Source organism: Scylla paramamosain, chromosome 34 (assembly GCF_035594125.1).
Source record: "Scylla paramamosain isolate STU-SP2022 chromosome 34, ASM3559412v1, whole genome shotgun sequence".
Lineage (NCBI taxonomy): Eukaryota > Metazoa > Arthropoda > Malacostraca > Decapoda > Portunidae > Scylla > Scylla paramamosain.
In genome coordinates, this window is record NC_087184.1 from 2,812,501 (window position 1) to 2,815,000 (window position 2,500).

The following is a 2,500-nucleotide window of genomic DNA, read 5'->3' on the forward strand; positions in this document are numbered from 1 at the left end:
ACACAAACTTCATCCTGCCTCAGCATTATGAAAACACACACACACACACACACACACACACACACACACACACACACACACACACACACACACACACACACACACACACATATTCATCCTTCCCTCGAGCATATGAAAACAACATCAACAATCATACACAAACTTAACCCCCCTTTCCAGCACGTCACAACATCAACAACAACAACAACAACAACAACAAGAGCGTCTCCAGTACTCACAACTCCAGCAGAATGATATACTCGGTGCGGGTCTGGTACACTTTGTAAAGACGAACGATGTGTGGGTCGCGCAATCCCAGAAGCAAGACGGCCACCTCGTGTCGCGCCTCGCCCTCCAGACGCCGACGCCGGACGTACTTGGCAGCGTAAACTTGTCCAGTGGCGCGGTGACGGGCACGGCGCACGGCCGCGAACTTGCCCCTGGAAAGATGAGAAGGAGGTGAGACGGTGTTACAAATGGAGATGCAAGAGATGAAGGTGACGTTAAAATCTCCGTAGAAATGTCGAGGAATAAAGATATGAGTGATAAGGATGAAGTTTGAATGTAAGGGGGGATGAAAATGAAGAAGTAGAGATTCTGGAATGATAAGTGATGAGGAGGAGGTGACGTAGAAAAATAAAGGAGAGCCCCCGAAAAGAAAGGGAGATGAGATGTAACGTAGAGCAATAATAAAGAAGACCCTCGAAAAGAAAGAGATGAGAAGGATGTAGCGTCAAGAAATAAAGGAGAGCACCTGAAAAAATAAAAGAGACGACATGGATGTTAAAATCACCGTGGTAATTTTGAAAATAAAGAAAACCGCTGGAAAGATAAGAGAGATGAGAAGCAAGATAATAATTTTCAGGATAATGCAGAGAAAGAAAATGAGAACCCCTGGAAAGATAAGAGAGATGAGAAATAAAAAATTTCCGTGGTAATGTTGAAAATATGAGAGAAAAGAAACTGCGTACTCCTCTCCCTCCTTTCCCAGACACATCGGCGCCTCGTCTTGCCTAATTCCAATAAGATGTAGAGGAAGTTATTTGGTTTTCAGGGTCAGCGCCAAGTCTGGGCAGATTTCAATAGAATCTAGAGAAAGTTGTTGGGTTTTCAAGGGTGCTTTCATGATTCCAGTGACGGCCTGACATGCTCCACTGGAAGCTATTCATAACTCATATTTGTAGTGATGATTTAACAAGAATTCCACATCATCAGTGTAAAAAAAAGTACCATGATCTTTGAAGACACTCATGGTGAAAGAATAAAAGAAAAAAGGAAGGAAAAAAAGTTAAAAATATAGATACACTCTTGGTACAACTTGTACCCTGTAAATATAGGGAAAAATACTCTTTCTCCATAAATCCTACGGAAATAAATCCTTGTACTACTGAGAACATACGGAGACACACGGCATCTGCACTTATGGCTAAATTACGCTTTGTTCCTCGCGAGGTGAAAGATGGCGTCCGCTTACGTCCTTCCTTGACGAGAGAGAGAGAGAGAGAGAGAGAGAGAGAGAGAGAGAGAGAGAGAGAGAGAGAGAGAGAGAGAGAGAGAGAGAGAGAGAGAGAGAGAGAGAGAGAGAGTGTGTGTGTGTGTGTGTGTGTGTGCGCACTATATCATGTAAACAATTAAGTAAACACGTTGTTGTTTCCTTGTTTATTCCTTGTATTGATCTCCGCTGCCCTCGCTTTCCTCGTCCTCGTCCTCCTCCTCCTCCTCCTCCTCCTCCTCCTCCTCCTCCTCCTTCTCCTCCTCCTCCTCTTCTTCTTCTTCTTCTTCTTTTCTTCTTCCTCCTCCTCCTCCTCCTCCTCCACGATATCAAATAACGACCAGGCAGGAAGCAGATGGTGTTTTTTTTAAAGCTTCAAGAAAAACGACGAAGAGAAAGTATCGTGAAAAAAAAGCGAAAAACGTGAAAAAATAATGATAGAGAAAATGCAAAAGAGAACTGACAGAGAGAGAGAGAGAGAGAGAGAGAGAGAGAGAGAGAGAGAGAGAGAGAGAGAGAGAGAGAGAGAGAGAGAGACTCACGACCCGAGGCTCTCACACACACACACACACACACACACACACACACACACACACACACACACACACACACACACACACACACACACACACACACACACACACACAGCCTTGGCCACCACACACGTACATCACTATGAATAATGCAAGTATACACCACAAACCACCTCACCACCGCTCACGCTGACACACACACACACACACACACACACACACACACACACACACACACACACACACACACCAAATGTTATATCCACATGGTACTAACACTAAATTACTATCTCTCTCTCTCTCTCTCTCTCTCTCTCTCTCTCTCTCTCTCTCTCTCTCTCTCTCTCTCTCTCTCATACCCACTGCTCTCCTTTCCTATCACCCACCCAACCATCCCTCACACCTCAATATCACAAAGCCCCTACCCTCCTCCTCCTCCTCCTCCTCCTCCTCCCCACCCACCACCTTCCTCTTC

General features: G+C 45.0%; 1 protein-coding gene across 1 annotated transcript in view; it reads right to left on the reverse strand.

The window, feature by feature from the left end:
• LOC135090036 (uncharacterized) overlaps nucleotides 1-2,500 on the reverse strand; it is a 110,611-nt gene that overhangs the window by 14,016 nt on the left and 94,095 nt on the right. Inside the window, exon 2 of the mRNA XM_063986266.1 lies at nucleotides 240-440. Within this exon, the coding sequence (XP_063842336.1) occupies nucleotides 240-440 (201 nt within the window). The remainder of the gene's footprint in view (nucleotides 1-239; nucleotides 441-2,500) is intronic.